The 17,025-nt window shown below is 37.3% G+C and overlaps 1 protein-coding gene across 2 annotated transcripts; it reads left to right on the top strand.

Moving 5' to 3' along the window:
• The first annotated feature begins 1,967 nt into the window (after window positions 1-1,967).
• LOC18429574 (Leucine-rich repeat protein kinase family protein) lies at window positions 1,968-16,334 on the top strand. Of its 2 annotated transcripts, none has more exons than XM_006838859.4 (11): window positions 1,968-3,074; window positions 5,473-5,737; window positions 6,109-6,271; window positions 6,388-7,198; window positions 7,315-7,744; window positions 9,372-9,553; window positions 9,706-9,871; window positions 10,194-10,424; window positions 10,505-10,855; window positions 15,189-15,290; window positions 15,781-16,334. In XM_006838859.4, the coding sequence occupies exons 1-11, from the start codon at window positions 2,269-2,271 to the stop codon at window positions 15,994-15,996; spliced, it is 3,723 nt and encodes a 1,240-aa protein (XP_006838922.1). In that variant the 5' UTR covers window positions 1,968-2,268; the 3' UTR covers window positions 15,997-16,334. The 2 variants fall into 2 exon arrangements, with proteins under 2 accessions (XP_006838922.1, XP_020520074.1); XM_020664415.2 differs by having other exon boundaries at window positions 7,273-7,744.
• Window positions 16,335-17,025: the final 691 nt, after the last annotated feature.

The following is a 17,025-nucleotide window of genomic DNA, read 5'->3' as shown; positions in this document are numbered from 1 at the left end:
CCTTTACGAGCTTGTTCAAATAGCACACCAATATTTTTGCGTATCCAAACAACCCGTTTATGGGCTTGTTCAAATGGTGGACGGGTTGGTCTTAATTGTAGGTAGAGATGATGTTTTCTATTCCTTCCCTTTCGCTTTTCTTATTCTTATTGGGGAATGTTTTTAATCAGAGAAATAAATATATAAATGTATAAAGGAAAGAATTGTTATTAAAAAAATTTACAAAGTTGTTTTTTTTTTTTTTTTACTTTTACTTTTACTTTTTACTTTTTAGTTTTTACTCGATTGTTTCCCTCACATTAAGCACGCCCCGTCGTAAGCTCTAGGACGTGATATTGTGGCAACACTCGCGAAAGGACTTGCAATTGGCCCGATCCATCCCTAAAAAAGTATGGTATAGGGCACGCGCTGTGGTCCGAGGGTTGGGCTAGGGCCAGGGCCTTCGCCAACCCATTTGGCCCGAATTGGCCTGCTTTCTTTCTTGTTTTTTGTTGTGTTTTTTTTTTATTTTCTTTTGGTCTAGCCGGACCCTATGGGGACAAGGGCTGGGACTGAGTTGGCCCCATAGGAGAAGGGCCAAGGTTAGCTCGGGCCATTTACCAACCCTAATTATGACAAAGCTTCATATGAGTTAATTTTTTATTTACTTTAATATTTAATTACTTCAATATTTAATAGTTTAGATCAGAAAATAGAATATTAAATGAATACATTATGTTATTTACTTGTTAGGTTTAGGAATTTAGTGTTATGTAATCTTAGAATATGTGCTTTTTCTTTTTAATGTTTAGTTGTTAGTTAGGTTATTTTAAATTGAAATTTAAAGAGCTTTTTAGAATTTGTAAATTCCCAATCAAATATTACCAAAAAATGTATATAAAAAGAAAATGGATTGTCTACAAAGAGATCATTTATCGTTTGTACATGGTCACAATCATTCTTGTCCTTTAAATTTTAATATTATCGTGACCTCCATGTACAAACGATAAATGGTCTATTTGTAGACAATCTCAGATGAAAAACCCACATACAGATGGAATTTTTTATTTTTATTTTTTGCAGACATGGTTTTAAATGTAAACTTTAAATATTATAACCTCTGCAATTAAAATTTATAAATGGTTAATAAAAAGTAAACCTAAAAATATAAGGAAAAATAAATATTGGGTACTTTGTTTGAAATTTTTTTTTTGTACTCTCGATTTTAAAATTTCAATTGTAAATTTTATGGGCTTTTGTAGTATAAAATAAATAAAATAAAAATACGTTGAGACATTGTATTATGGAAAAGGGCAATGATTTCAAAAGTTTATATAAGATGCAACTTTATAATGTAGAACTACGGATGCACCTAAAAAATCCATCAGAAAATATAGTTTTAATGTTGAAAAACCCTGTGATTAATCATCTCGAAATCGAGATATATGACCATGAAAAATAAAAAGATTTTAAGTCTCATAAATAGTGTATTTTACAACATATTATTTACACCGTCAATTTTCAAGATTTTTATGTGTTTATAGAGCTACTTGATTTTAACCACTTTTTTACATTTAAAATTTGATATAAGAATAGATTTTGAGATAATTCTAAGAACATTTTACATCAAAATTATATGCCATGATAAAATTTGAAAGTGCACTTTACCTATAAAACCACGGATGCATTCATATGCCAACTACACTCTTGTATTATTACTTCAAGAGTTATAATTTTTGAGATGGGTTTTTTACCTATTTTTTAAGGATACGGAGATGATGAATATAAAAAAAAAATGAATTTTTAAAATTAAAAATAATAATTTATTAATAAAATACTTAAGAGTGTTTTTAGAAGGACCACCCATTTGAGGCTATAGCCATCTTTAAGATGGATGGTTTATACCTCAGGAGACGCAAATGTAAAAATGCGTTCCCCGATGCATGGAACAATTTTCCTTTTATTAATTATTTTATTCCGTGAACTGCGTGATGAACGGTCCAATATAGCAGGTAACCTGACTGGTCCCGCCCAGACAACATTGTATTTTATGTATTTTTTCCTGGAGGCTTTAGGGTTTCCATCAAAACTTTCCTATTGTGTTGCAGGGTAAGAACGTCGCCGGATTCTGAAGTAATAAGGATCAACCAGAAGTTAACCAGAACCTTACCCAAACGGGCACCTAACATAAGGTTTTTCGATGTTCAGGCCCTTTGTTTTCAAGAAAACAATTCAGTTGCTGCATGACAAAGATTCTAGGGTTTTTTAATCCTGCAAAATTTTGGCCTTATGGAGGAAATTGAGCAACGTGATTGCAGCTCTGTGGAGAATGGGGTAAGAGATAGCGGAAATACTGAAAGCCAGAACGGAGCTGACACAAAGGTTTCTAAAGAGAATGACTCTTCTAGGGAAGCATTAATGGAGGAAATTGAGCCATGTGAATGCAGTTCAGTTGATAATGGTAGTTCAGTTGATAATGGTAGAACAGGACCCAGTAAAAACGATAGTTCTGATGTTTCTGGTGTAAAAGTTGACAGAGAGAATGGCTCTTCAATAAAAGAGAACGAGTCTTCCAGTGAAACTTCAATGGAGGAAATTGAACAATGTGAATGTCGCTCTGTGGATAGTGGCAGATCAGAAAACCTTGGAATAAAGATTCCTCGAACTTCAGTGGATTCTGGTTCCTCTGATTTTGACGATGATGAGGTTGCAGATATTTCGCGTCAATGCTTGGAATTTCAATTGGTTAATCTGGCCAAATTTCTCACGAATACAAGTACTCTTTATGTGTATAACAATATAATTAATTTGATACCAAGATCAGTAGGAACGTTCAAGGAATTGAAGACTCTGAAATTCTTTTCCAACAAGTTAAATCTCTTCTCACCAGGCTTCGAGGGGTTGATGGAATTGGAAACCCTTCATATTAGGGTTTGTTCTTCAGGGCTTGAGAGTTTGCCATTGAAGGAATTAAGGGGATTGAAAGAATTGGAGGTGTGCAAAGTGCCGCCTCGACCATCTGCTTTTTCTCTTTCCAGCGAGATTTCAAATTTGACATGCCTTACTAGACTTTCTGTTTGTCATTTCTCTATTCGGTATGTGCGTTTTATAATTCTGGTTTTTGTTATTCTGTTCTTTGCTTTCGGTAAATTGCGGTAGAGTTTGGCTGAATCTTGGTCATGTATAAGTAGAAATGAATGATTAGACTGTGAATCTGATTAATAAAAGGAAATTCAATCTACTATCATAGCCAGGCTTTATTAGTGGACGTTCACTGGTCCAATTGTTGAAAGATGTCACATTGATAAACCCTAACGTTTTGCTGTCTATTGATGTATACACAGAACAAGTGCAATCATAAACATAGTCATTTTAGCCAGCAAGAAAAAAAATAAAAAATAAAATCACATATTCTCCATGTGAACCAAGTAGAACAATTGAGGCACTCAAATAAGTTTTCCCTATTGTTCTTGTAGAAGTTTGCATTGCATTGCAACCATACGTCTATGTTTGTCTTTTGCTCTTGGATCAAGTAATCGGTTTCCCTTCACTTTACATGTTGTCTTTGAAAAAAAGGTAAAAAGGTCAGCACTTGAATGGGGCATTTCCATGTGAGACTGATTAAACATATGTGGAGATATGTTTCAACTTTCCACAGGAACATGAGGGCTCCAGAATTTCTATTCAGGAATATTGTTTCTCAGGTTTTTTATGTGTAGTCCAATTCTTTTCTACCCATGAGTCTTAAGTGGTTATTGATTATCTATCCTTCCTTATAATTCAATAATGATGCTTTTGGACATCGCTAGAACAACAACAGGCTACCCCATGTTTTGGTTTTTCCGATCCCCTGGTGCCCTTTCCAAATGCCATACATAATAACTTACACAAAAACAAATGTCTTCCAGACCTTGGCATTAATTAAATTTAATGTGGGATTTTACCATATTAGGGAAACATGCACCATTAGATCACAATATCAATGATGAAGTGTGCAGCATTGGATCTCAATTATCTTTTTATTCATTGAATACTCCTCTTTTATCTTTTGTGGGCTTAAACCTGCTGCCTGATGAGTATTTGTGATCTCCTAAAAGCAAGCATGCTATGAGCTTATTTGGCTGAATATCATATCTAGCATTGCTGTAACTGAAGGACTATTAGGCACAGATGCCAAGATTCCTTGTTCAGCCCACCTTTCATTTTTCTCAGTCGAGGAGTATGGCATGCATTGATGTGGAACATCATGTGAAGTATGTTCCATATTGTATATGTTTACCTTCTATGCCTTTGTTCTTGTTTCTGTGAACAAAGCTATTCAATTAAACAGTCCTCATTAATACGCAGGGTAAGAATAGTCATAGACAAAATACTGTTTATAATAGAAAAGAAGAAAGAAAAATCCCAAGTGCTTTTTGTCATATGTAACTTAGGATTTCCCCCCCCTATTCTTATCAGAATCTTAATGTCAATTGTAAAGAAACCAACTAAACCAAAATGGAGACATACTTCATAAAAAGGGAATTCTAATGTCTGTATAAGGTAACATTCAAATTAAATGTTGGTGAGTTCAGTGTATTAAAAAGATGACTGGGTTGGTGCCTAGGAAGCACCTTGAGGTGAGCCGAGCCCCTATAATCCTCCACCTAGGGACTGTCTAGGTGGGCTTGTAGTCCTTGGCCAAGTTAGGCACCTTGGCACGCCTTTGTTTTCTCATGTATTTGATATTGTCATAGAGAGTGTGTCTCTGTGTGTGTCTGAGAGAGAGAGAGAGAGAGAGAGAGAGAGAGAGATGCAAAGAATTTAATCCGACATTTTGAATGCATCTCTTTAACGTACTATGCTTTTAAATCCTAAACCCTAAAATGGATAAAAAAAATTAAATTTGATTTCAAACTTTTCATCACGCATTTTGTGGGCATCTGTTTTTCTCTCTTATGAGGACTTGAAGGGCATTACAATGTTCATATCTCTTTTCCTCCTTTGACAAGCACTTGGAGGACCTCTCTCTCTCCACGTTGCTAGTTCATACTGCCCTACAATATCTCTCTTTTATCAATATCCAAGACATTTTATTGAAACACTTGGAGGGTTTCTTTTCCTTTCTCTTCATTGATCACTTGGAGGGTTTCTCTCTTCATCCATCTCATCTGCCTTCTAAATCACTGCTCAACTCATTTTCAAAGAAAAACTACGGCTTTTCATATTAATCATGCGGTGAGTGGAATCTTTAAGAGCAAAAGTGATGAATGAATTAAATGATATAATGGGGGAAATCTATAACAAGTATTCAGATAAAGTAGGAATATAAAAAAGGAAAAGGGAAAAAATATGAAGTTCCTATCTTTCTTTCTCTTCTCTCTCTCTTCCTGTTTCATTCCATTGTAAAGCTACCTAGGAACCATTTCCATCACTTCTATGGATTTTATAAATTTATTATGAGCTTATAGTTTGGTGTGTTTATTTTGATACTCATTTTTTCTTTTCTTACAGATTTCTACCTCCTGAAATTGGCTGCCTAAAGAAACTAGAGGAATTGGATCTCTCATTTAATAAGCTGAAGACCTTGCCAAATGAAATAACTGCACTAATTTCCTTGAAATTATTGAAACTTGCCAGTAATAGATTAATGCAGATACCCATGGGCCTGTCAGCTTTGTCGAGCTTAGAAACAATGGATCTATCAAATAACAGGCTGACATCGCTGAGGTCTCTTGAACTTTCTTCTATGCAATCTCTACGAAAATTGAATCTTCAGGTAAAACTAATATTGAGCAGAGATGTCTCTGTTTTTCTTTTAAAAGTTAAATGAATCTTAATCCTTAAGCAGTTCCTTATACAATTTGCTCAATTTTGGATTCATATTGTTATATTCTCTCTATAAATATCTTGTTCTCTTTTCTGGTATTTTCTGTTGAACCTGGGGCATGCCCGATCCACAGGAAAATTCCGGTTACCTCTTTTGTTCCCTTTGCTCTTTATTTGATGTAAAATTTGATCATTCATTATTGTAATGTTGCATAGGAAAAATTCATAGTGATTATTTACAGCTCAATATTCTATGGCTTAGCTTGTATTTCGATGAATCTAACATGGTTTCTACCATTATATTCTGCATCATGCTTCCAGTACAATAAGCTTCGCACTGGTTGCAAAATTCCTTCATGGATATGCTGCAATTTGGAAGGAAATGGGACTCCTGCTGCTTATGATGAATTCGCCAGTTCTTCGAGTGATGAGGATATAGCTGATGCAGTTTTCAATAAGTCTGAAGAGAGTCATTCTTGTGATGGTGCGTCTCAATATGTTCTGTTGTTGAGCTTCAGTTTCCATACATACATACATGTATATACATAAATAAATGCATGCAGTTTTTTAAGGCTAATCTTCATTTTATTGCAATTTCAGGCTCTCGTAGATACCCTCCATCAAATCATCTATCCGAGACTGTGTTGACTGGTAGATGTTCCATGGTCCATAGGATGAGAAAAGGCTGGAGGCGTCGCGATCATCAACAAAAGAGAGCTCGCCAGGAGCGTCTTAATAGCAGTAGGAAGTTCAAAAGTGAAGATCTTAATGAAATGTGCACAAAAGTGAAACCAGAGAAACTGCTTGAGCTAGAAAATGAGGCACCCCAATCACAAGGTCATGAAGATAAAGAGAAACAATTATCCTGTGAGCCCCAATCTGGTCTTCGAGCCCATGATCCATCCTGCAGTACGAAAGATTCAGATGATATTGGGCTTGATGTTTCTGGAGAGGCTTGTCGTGAAAATTTAAATTATGTGAAGGATGACAGCATTGATTTAGAAAAGGGTTGCGATGAAGATTGTTGCTCATGTGTAATCTCTGAACCCGTCCACTTAAATAGTGAGTGCGCCGACAATTGTGATGAAGAGCATGAAGACATTTCTGCCATTCCCTTGAATCGAAAATGCAAGCAGATGGATGGTAGTTATTTGGGGTCACATGAAAATTTTGTAAAACCTAAGAGATTTTCTGAGGAAGCTCTAGATAACCCCAAGCCCAGCAAATGTCGAAGAGCTGTAGATGAACATTCAAATGTATCCTTCAAATATAGCTCTGAGTCATTCTGCAGCATCAATGACCATTTACCAGATGGTTTCTATGATCCTGGGCGTGATAGGCCTTTTATGCCCCTAGAGAAATATGAGCAAAGTTGCTGCCTTCATTCGCGAGAAGTAATTCTAGTGGACAGGTCAGTAAATTTTTCTAAATTCCATTTTGGATAATGGTTCGAAGCTAAACAATCACTTTCATTCTGCTTTCCAGATTACATCCATTAGCCAAACAAACTTGTTTTTTTCCATTCAGAGGAAGGGATGAAGAGTTAGATTCAATTGCACTAGCTGCCCAAGTACTGCTTTCTCGTTTGAATCAATTGGAGAGTGTGAATAAAGAAAATGGCAGGGCCGCAGTTGATGATTTGCGGAGAGCATCAGTACTTGCTCTCTTTGTTTCAGACTGTTTCGGTGGTAGTGACAAAGCTAGCAGTGTTGTGAAGATGCGTAAAGCTGTTTCTGGTTCGAATTATAAGCAGCCTTTTGTGTGCACTTGCTCAGCTGGAAACAATCTTGACACCAAAGTTCCTACCAGAGATGATCTTGCTGTTGAAGAAAGCTTGTTTTTCAATGATCTATGTGAGAGATCTCTGCGCTCAATTAAGGAGAGACGCAAGTCTAATATTGTCCCTTTAGGGAATCTGCGCTTTGGTGTGTGTCGACACAGAGCTGTGCTAATGAAGGTTAGTTTGAATATATCATGATATCGTGTCACTTTCTTTGCTTCACTTTACAAATATTTGGTACTTGGTAGCTTCTGTTTGTTTCCTGCAAGGTCTATTGGCAGTATATCTGGCACTGATCTTTTCATTTGAGTCAAGTTTCAAAAATCCATTCTGGTGGACTTTAATAGGCAGGGCCGTTAACCTTATGTAGTGGTCTTTGTTGTTGTTACTTGTAATGGAAATGAAATATAAACTTAAGCAATAAATGAATTATGGAATATGGCATAGTACACATGGTTTAAAAACAATGGATACAACCGGTGTTATATATTGTGGCTTTATAATTGATGTATTATAATTGGCTTTTCTTTAAATAATGGTCGTAATGGGTGTTATATCAGCCTTATATTTTTTTCAAGGAAAAAGTTTATATATGGGAGGGCCCTAAACAATTAAATTAAGGCACACCTCAAAATTTCACTAGAATAGGTTGTTTCGATGCCCAAAAATCCTCAAATTGATCATCTCAACCTCAAGATGCATGGACATGAGAAAAAATGGATTTCAAGTTTTGAAAATAATGCATCTTGTAATGCATTTTTGGACCGTCAATTTTCAAGATTTTCAAGTGTTCATAGATCTACATGATCTACACTATTTTTGAAGCTTTAAATTTTATAATTAGCGATGAAAATAAATTTTCAGGCTACCACAAAGATTTCCAGTATTGAAACAACATCTTTCGACATGGTACGAAGGTGCGCCTTACTTTGATTGTTTAGGGCCTCGGCCTTAAACAAACCACACCCTTTTTTCGATATTTTTTATCCAAGATACTGGCCTCTATGGTGTTACTTATCAGGTCTATGCTAAAATGCATGTTACTTTTTTTACAAGGGGTGTTTTACAAGGTCTGCCTGTTACTGTTTCATAATATAAAGGTCATGGGCCCTTACCTGATCTGAAAACCTGACCTGATTTGACAAGTTCGGAGGACTGATCTGTTGTTGGCCCAAAAGACTAGTCAATGAAAAGAAAATGGCAGGTCTTCTGTGTCTTGAGCATTTTTTTTTTTAATTTATGATTAGTGTGTGCTGGCGACATTTTGCTTCTGGTTGGTTTGACCTGACTGGGTTTTGAAAGACCCGATTGGCTCTGCAAGCTATGTCAACCATTACAGCTTTTCAATATTTGGAACCCAAGATACTGGCCTCTATGGTGTTACATAATGGCAGTTCTATGCTAAAATGCCTGTTAAATTTATTACAATGGATGTTTCACAAGGTCCACCTATTACTGTTTCATAATATAAAGGTCATGGGCTATTTAGTTGATCTGAAAACCTGACCTGACTTGACAAGACCTCTGGACGGGTTGATCTATTGTGGCCCAGAAGACTGGGTCAATAAAAAAAATTACAGGTTCTCTATGTCTCAAGGAAGCGATTTTTTTTCTTTTTTTTAAATTGATGATTGGTGTATTCTGGCCATATTATGCTCTGTACGGTTTGATCTGACTGGGTTTTGAAAGACCTGATTAGCTCTGAAAACTATGTTACTCACTACAGCTTTTTTTGTTAACCATTATGATGTCCTTTATTAATCGTTGTTTTCCCAGTTTCCTAAACATGTTTTGGATTTTGCAGTATCTCTGTGATCGGGCTGACCCTCCGATTCCCTGTGAACTTGTGAGGGGTTACCTAGATTTTATGCCACATGCTTGGAATGCTATTCTGGTCCGAAGAGGCGATGCCTCGATACGCATGATTGTTGATGCATGCCATCCTACTGATATAAGGGAAGAGACGGATCTGGAATATTTTTGCCGGTTCGTGTCATTCTCTTTCTCTATATTCCTTACTTATATGTCCTATTTAGTTCACTTTGGCATTAGAAATTCTTTCAATAAGTGTGACTACATTGAGCATCGAATCTTGTTTAGCAACTTCTGAGATCTAACACAAAAGCTTGCTGTTTCAGGTATATTCCATCGAGCAGGTGTCATGTTTCTGTGGCAACCGATGACAATCCAGCCATCTCATCAAATTCTTTTCCTGCTCTATCTGTGTTTAGTGATATTGACCAGGGAGCTTCTGGTTGTGTTGTTCAGCATTGCCAATTTGGGAATCTTGTTGCTGCTGCAAAGGTGTCCATTCATTTTGAACTAGAGTTATTTTTCAGATCTATTGTGCTCCTCGACTCCTGCATCAGTGGAGCCACTCTCTTGGATCAATTTATTTATTTTGCATCTCTGATTCCAGCTCTGCAAATTGGATCATGCATTCATGTGTTTAGTTGTATATTGGAAGCTTGGGATTCACACATCTCTATGAAGCAATTTAATCGATCTTGTATTTAACGATACTTGTACTTGCATGTTCCTTTCATTTTAAGTAGAAAAGAATTTGTTTCCTTTTACACATTTATTTTAATATCAGCCTTCACAATTATTTCTTACCATTATGCAGATGCGTACTTTGAATGCTTGTGGTGGTTCCTCAGATGAATGGAGGAATTTTGACTCTGCTTGTCTAGGTGAAATCAGAATGCTGTGTGCTTTAAGGAAGCACCCTTGCATTATTGAAATTTATGGACATCGTTTCTCCTCCGAATGGGTTTCTTCAGAAGATGGAAAACAATCACATAGATTATTGCAGGCTGCAATTGTGATGGAGTATATCAAAGGGGGTTCTTTAATTGTGAGATTTCAAAATTTTAGTCTCCTATCAAATTTTGATATTGCTGTTGTTTTGTTGCTTATTTCATTTCTAACTTACAGGGTTACATTGCAAAATTGGGGAAACAAGGTCAAAAACATGTTCCTGCTAAGCTGGCTTCATTTATTGCACGGGATGTTGCCAATGCATTGTCAGAGCTGCATTCAAAGCACATTATTCATCGGGATATAAAAAGTGAAAATATCTTGATTGACACAGACATGAAAAGGGTCGATGGCAGTCCAATTGTCAAACTCTGTGATTTTGATAGAGCTGTTCCTCTTCAGTCTTACTTACACTCATGCTGTATTTCTCATCATGGTACACCTTCTTCTGATGTGTGTGTTGGAACACCTCGTTGGATGGCTCCTGAGATGTCACGCACCATGCATAGAAGGAACAGATATGGATTGGTGAGTGCTGCATTATTTGTTTTTAAAGGTGTCAATGATTTTAACTGCCTGATTATGCATCATGAAAATTTGGAAGTGATCATCAGGTGCTTTTTAAGGATCATCCTCTACTTATTTCTCTTCCCTTCTATATATTCAACAAATAGTATTTTTCTCATTTCTTTGTGACTGTGTCTCTTGAAGCATCCTTTCCTGACATCTGTGTGTGAATGATCCATGTTTTATGTGTGAATTTGTATTTTGTGATGGAAGACTTGAAACTGCACTCATGCCTGTAGTCTAGGAGCCAACAATTGACATGGGTGCGTCACTTTAAAGGTTTCAGAAACCATGGTTAGGAAATCCTATGGGACTTTCTGTAGGTGATGTATGTTTTCTATTGCTGTTGTTGAACCTGTATAAGTCAGGGGTATATGCACTGCTTCTCACTGCATAGATTGCATATTTGAAACTGAAGATCAATTCAGCTTAATTTCTGGTTGCTTATATTGGTGAGCTATGAGATTCTTATGGGTAACTTGCCCATAAAAATGAACTTCACTGAGTAATATGATCAAATAAGATCAGGGATTTTGGACATGCTACGATTTCAGTTGGATTATGATCAACATCTGTGGTTTATTACTCCAGATTTCTCCAAGTTGTCTTGCCTGTGGCGCTTTGGGCATGTGGACTCGAGTCTTGAGTTGACTTGGTAATTCTTATGAATCTTATCCCATTAAGTGGAAACCTGGGGCTGTGATTGGGGTGAGATTCTCACAAGCCTCCTCTGAGAGTCCTATGAGAAACGTTGAGCTCTTCATACCTATGGTTCTTACATTGAACTGAATGAAGTAGAAACCTTGAGAGCTAGATTTTGCACCTATGGGGTTTCTTTCACTTCCTTCTAATCTGGCTTATTTGTTGGATATGTGTCTCTCTTAGGAGAGAGGTGGCTTTATCACGGTGGGCTGTTAATTGAAAGAGAATAGGTACATGATATGGGGAAGTTGTATTGGCTCTTTGTGCCTAGAAGTCTTTCATGTTACATTTAAGTTGAATTTACATTTGGCTGAGTAGCCTGATCTTGCATAAAACTTCAAGTTTGGCACTATGGTCATGATTTGGTGTACACATGATAACAGACAGCTTTGCTGTTGTTTTCTCTCGTGTTGGTGCTATGCGTCCTATTGTGTTGATTTCCCTTAGGGTTTGTGAGGCAATAGCAGCTATTTGCCTTTGCAAAAATGAATAAAGAACAGTGTACAGGCTTCTCATGTTTGGTGTTCTGTATTTCTTTCATAAATTTTTTTCTGTTAAGTATGTTTGCTGTTCTACTTGCTTGTTGAATATGCGGCTCTTTTTTAGGTGGTCCTTATTTTGGGGGAGATTAGAATAAAGATATAAGCCTTTTCAGTGTAGGACCAATGGAATGGTCCTACGCAAGCAAAACCATGGTTGGTGGGCTAGGTTGAAGCTAGATTGGGGTTTGATGTTTATGATTTTTAAGGAAGCAAATAGTTACAGTTTGCATATGGTTGTATTGATGGAATCTGGGTCAAGGGAGATGGGGTTTGCGTGGATGATTTGGGGAATTACGGTTTGGAGGGATGAGTTGGTGTTGTAAGGTTTCCGGTTAGGGTTTCATGTGTAGGTTGGAGGGTGTGTCTGATTTTGTAAATATGAGAAAGTATGTTCTGTGGAGTTTGCGATGGAGTACCGTTTGTTGGAGTTATTAATGATATAAGTTTCCAGGTTAGGTTTCGTCATGGATGATCTAGCTTAGATTAATTCTAGGGCTTAGGTTTGATTGTGGCATGGCTATGTTTAAATGAGAATTGGGTTGTTGTGGAATACGAGAAGGTTAATGGATGTTGGGTGTCATGTATAGAGAAAGAGGAAGATGGGATGGCATAGTGATGAATTCAACAAAGAAAAAAGGATGGCATGCTTGGAAGAGAGAATGATTATGGAGAGAGCACATGAGGTGTTTGAGAGAGGGATGGGTGGAAAGAGAGAGCAGTGGGGTTTGAGACCTGCACGGCACCAACTGGGTTGAACTTAGAAAGAATCAAACACTAAACAAAGTAAGGTTTTGTGGAATTGGCAACATGTAAGGCCTTGAGGAATTGGCAGTTCGACACCTCAAGATATGGAATCCACCTATAAAAGCTTAAAGAAGCAAATATTATTTGAAATCTTCAACTTTAGTGGTTATAGGTCTACACATGTATTTGTAGTGTTTCTGGACTCTTATTTTCATCATTCTTGGACCACATTTTAGCCCAATATTTAATTATAACTCAGAGGAAAACTAACAAATAGAGACCTACTCCCACATAAAAAGAAAAACAAATAGAAACCTACTCAAATTGGGAATAACCGGAGTTAAAAAAATAGCCAACTTGACTAGGATCTCTCCTGAGTTGCTCAGATAGGGGGCTGGCATGTCCGGAGGTAAATTTCAGAAGCCGCCAATTTTTTAAAGAAATTAGCAACTCTTTTGTTTAACTCACCATTCCAACTCAGGACTTGTCTGTGACTGGGTGACTCAGGCTGGGGACCCTGCGAAGTCTCAGCCCCAGATTGTGTTTAAACCACTGGTAAGTAGCTATAATGACTAAAAATAAGTATTCAAGGGAAACCGATCTCCCACTAGACTCTTTATAATGAAAGAAGATGACTTACCTAAATAAACTTTATTGAATTTTGATGTGGGAACAAGATGGAGAAAATAGAAAACACCAGAAAATAAATTAAGATGAGAGAACATATTCTCTCTCTAGGTGTGCAACACTACAAATGTGAGAGGTATGGCCCTCTCTTTAGGTCTTCAATGGAATCAACCCCCAAAGGTATTACCAAAAGTGATCAGTTCCACTTGTCCTTTATAGGATAGGAGAAAAAATATAACAACTAGACTGCTAAGAAATCTAAACCCCATTTCCTTTACTTCTCATTGTAATCCTCAAGCCACTACAATCAGCCCTTATGGATTCATTAAAAACTAATCTCTAAACTAGGTCATATGTGGATTTGACTCCTAGTGCGTCAAATAGTCTCCCCTTAAATCTAGAGGATCCACTCCTCTCTTGAATTTTCTAATAAACCTTGGACGGACAAACCTTCTTGAAAGTAAGCCGTTTTTTTGAGGGCTTTGGTTTAGTAAAATACAAGCCAAGAAATTGTCAATCGTGCAAGCTAAAAATTTGTTGGTTCTCTTAATTGTCTAATATCTAAGTGTTGGCGTGAACACTTAGGGCCACGATAAAACATTTAAATTATTGAACTACCCTGGTTTTCTAGACTATATTTTATACAAACATGAGGATCAATTCTTGTTTTGATCTGGTAATTAGGGCAAAACTTCTTTTGTCACCGGTGCTCGTAGTGCACAAAATTGAGTGGTGAAGTCTGACTTAATGTGGGGACCCATTTTGAGCATCACGCCATGTTTGTTCTTTTTCCTTTTTTTTTTTTATTATTTATTTTTAGGCATTTAGGCTATTTACTTTTTGGCATTTTCCTGCTATATTAGTTTCGCTTTCCTTAGAATATTGAAACGTTAGTCCAGGTGTGACCATTTTAAATACAAATGACCAAGGCCACCACATAGCAGGCTTGGCTTTCTAAGACATTTTAAAAACTTCAGTTCATATATAATTTCATGGAAGGTCGTCCTTCATGGAATAGGAGCAGTGTTTCAAAAAGCGATAAGCGGCACCTAGGCGGTTGGGGGGTCTAGGCCTCCCAGAACCTGGGCGGCCCAGTAAATTTTTTTTTTTGGGGTTTTGCTCTCTCTAAAATAAACTCTAATGGGTTTTAGGTTCATTTGAAACCTAAAACCCACAATTTTACACCTTTAGTATTAAAAAAAATGACCAAAAAATGGTCTCAACGAGCGGCATTTCCGCCCTTGGGCGGTAGACGGGTTCACGCGGGTGCCTAGGCGGGTTCCCGGGCTCCTAGGCTGGCACCCGAGGATACCCGTCTGATTTGGCCACCTAGCCCAGGCCTTCTGGACCGCCTGGGCTGTCCGCTTCTTGAAACACTGAATAGGAGTTTTGGCATTTACTCATTCCCACCAGATTCATTTGTAAATAGCAGAGCGATGTGCTTGTGAGGCTGATAATTAAGTTTTGGCCTTTTCCTTTTTCTTATATCTGTGTAAGTTTCCCTCTTTTTAAATATATGTATATTGTATAACACTGTTTTTGATGCTGATACTTTTTATTTTCTCAGCTGATAAAGAAAGATAAGAAACCCATTTATTGAAACATGATTATGTCTTATGAGCGAAACATTTTTCTTCAATGGCTAATTCTGAACTAAATAATGGATGTCCTTCTTGCAGGAAGTGGATATGTGGTCATATGGTTGTTTGATCCTGGAGTTGCTCACTCTTCAAATTCCATATGCTGAAATGTCAGATTCTGATGCTCACCATGCTATTCAGGTAGAGAACTCTCTCTCTCACTCTCTCTTTCTGTGTCTGCCTCCCCCCTGTGGACTTTGGGGGTGGCTTTTAGCGTACTGCTGGCATGTTACATGCATCAAAGTATGCAAACACATTCAATCTGTTCTATATTTAAATGTGTGCGCGTTTTAACAGTGAACTGAGTGCCAAAGTTTTCCTCAATGTGGTGACCTTTTTGAGGATCAACCATTTTGTTCTTTTTCCTTTTTCATTTTTCTATTTGGGCTTTGGCATTTAAGTTATCAATAACAAGATTGATATGGTTTACCTCAGAGTCTTAATGGTTATGGTTTTACATCTCTCCTCTCTATTTCTCTCCCATATTCTCTTTGTTTCTCGTTTTGACTCTCTCATGGTGCTAATCCATCAGAATTGGAACCCCCCCTCTCGCTCTCTCTCGCACACACACACATATTAAAGAACCCTGCAATGTAAATTTTGATGAAAACCCTTTAATGTGATTTTACAGATGGAAAGGCGACCCTCTCTCACGCCCGAGTTGGAGAAATTTGCTCCTTTGGCTGAGCAACCCCTCCTTGAACCTGACAAAGTTGACGAATCTGAATTGCTAAAACTGCTGGTCAAGGTGTTCTATATGTGCACTGAAGGAAAACCATCTGATCGACCCTCAGCCAAACAAGTCTATGATATGCTTTCTGCTGCCACTTCTCCAACCCCGGAATAGACTAGCAAATCCCTAACTTAAGGTTTCACCAGTAACCTTACCCATCAGGTTTTCCTGTTAACACCCAAAAGTTTTGTAGCATCAGGAAGTATATTTAGTTATTTAAAAGAAAGAGGTGTATTCAGTTATTTAAAAGAGAAAGGAGGCAGGTGATTTGTATTCATGATCTTTGTAGAGTATACCCTTTGTTGTGTCACATTAGTTAATCATATTAATTGAGGTTTTGGTAGCTTATTTAATACAATCATCTGTATTCATGATCTTTGTAGAGTATGCCCTTTGTTGTGTAACATTACTTAATCATATTAATTGAGGTTTTGGCAGCTTATTTAATACAATCAGCATAGCATTTTTAAGCATAAATTTTTACCTAGAGTAATTGATGAGTTTGAAGATTGGATGTGGTACTTCAGTGTGTGAGATGTTTGTATTGTGTAGTACTAAGAAATGGGCAAAACCCACATGAAGGGCCATTGATGCTCTCTTTTTTTCTCTCTCTCTCAATGGGCAAAGCCATGAGGGTCTCTCTTTCTTGCTCTCTATCTCTAAACGGGCAAAACCACAAAGAGACATTGACGCCGCTCTTTTCCTAAGAGGGGGAAGCATACACCATAGGCTTAGGCATGACGTTTATTCACGACAAAAGCTTTATAGTTCATGCTAATTGTACTTTCAGATGGCAGATATTCGCCCTTGGGTGCGATGCTTTTTCCATCGCATCGTTGGGAACAGAGTATGATGCTCCTGGGCACTTGTGTTTGATATTTATAATACCATTATTATATTGGAGTGGCACATCATGGGGACATCCATCGTCCATACGTTGCTGATGAACGGTGAATCGACATCAACACGTACAATACATTATTACGTTGTAGTGGCACATCATGGGGACATCTACTGTCCATTTGTTATGATGAACGGTGAAAATCGACATTAACACATTCATATTCACTTCGAAAAAGAGTAGATGCGTATGATAGATTCTCTTTCTCACACGCTCGTTTTGTTGATGCGCACGATGACAGA

Source organism: Amborella trichopoda, chromosome 3, assembly GCF_054954075.1.
Source record: "Amborella trichopoda isolate Santa Cruz 75 chromosome 3, AtrichopodaSantaCruz75HAP2 v2.0, whole genome shotgun sequence".
NCBI classification, from domain to species: Eukaryota; Viridiplantae; Streptophyta; class Magnoliopsida; order Amborellales; family Amborellaceae; genus Amborella; species Amborella trichopoda.
This window is presented reverse-complemented; position numbering and strand designations above follow the sequence as displayed.